Consider the following 904-nt stretch of genomic DNA (forward strand, 5'->3'; position numbering starts at 1 on the left):
GTTTCTAACTATCACTTAAAGTTCACTTGTTTCAAGAAAAGATTTAATAATTCCTGGGAATGAGTGCCAGATTTATTTATTTGGAAGAGTGCATTTTCTTGATCACAATCTGAATGAAATGGGACTGTTCAGATAGATTGTTTGGATTTTACTTAAATTTAAATATGTTTAGACTGATGTCAGGTAATATATGAGGTCTCGAATATGCTATGAAATGTTGAACTCCTGCCTTTTATTTTACAGTGTAGCTCTTGCAATATATTATCACATCAAAAACAGGTATGTGGATGATTAATTTTGTGCTTAAAAACATCACACATTTTCTTCTCTTATGTTTTTCCTATTATATTCTAGTTGCCTCAACCTTTGAATTTTATGTTTTTAATTCATATTTTCATAGAATTTCTAACGGTACTATAATTTACCAAACTTCTCAGGTAAGTGCTGCTTCTGAATCAGAGGAAGCCAAACGGGAGTTTGACTAAAACCAGCAAATCAGAACAAACTTCTTGATAATATTCAGCTTCTTCTTCATTCTTTATTTTCTGTATAATTTGTTTAAATATTCTGTATTTTATAAAGTATTTAAAAAATTTAGTGTGTGCAACTTTCGCATAAAAATGTTTATAGTTTGAATTCAGTAGAGAAAATATTGGTATAAATCTAGACATAAATTGTTTTAATGTAGTAGAAGCCCTCTCTCCAATGTAAGTGTAGCTGGCAATAGTTTATTTAATAAAAAAGTTAGTTAAAACGAGATCAAAAAAAAATCTACCTTAAATATTTATTTCAACATAAAACATGTAAGAATACGTTTATTTGCCAATTTTTTAATGCAGTATGAAGACTTTTGCTTCAAGTATGGATGTCGATTGGAGTACCAAAATGTCTTTCTTTCATAATC

At 28.7% G+C, this 904-nt stretch overlaps 1 protein-coding gene across 1 annotated transcript in view; it reads left to right on the forward strand.

Annotated features, from left to right (window-relative positions):
- The window catches only part of CCNY (cyclin Y), a 225,974-nt gene that overhangs the window by 181,274 nt on the left and 43,796 nt on the right, over window positions 1-904 (forward strand). The window contains exon 5 of the mRNA XM_008579737.1: window positions 244-279. Within this exon, the coding sequence (XP_008577959.1) occupies window positions 244-279 (36 nt within the window). The remainder of the gene's footprint in view (window positions 1-243; window positions 280-904) is intronic.

Source organism: Galeopterus variegatus, unplaced genomic scaffold (genome assembly GCF_000696425.1).
Source record: "Galeopterus variegatus unplaced genomic scaffold, G_variegatus-3.0.2 Scaffold1951, whole genome shotgun sequence".
Classification (NCBI taxonomy): Eukaryota; Metazoa; Chordata; class Mammalia; order Dermoptera; family Cynocephalidae; genus Galeopterus; species Galeopterus variegatus.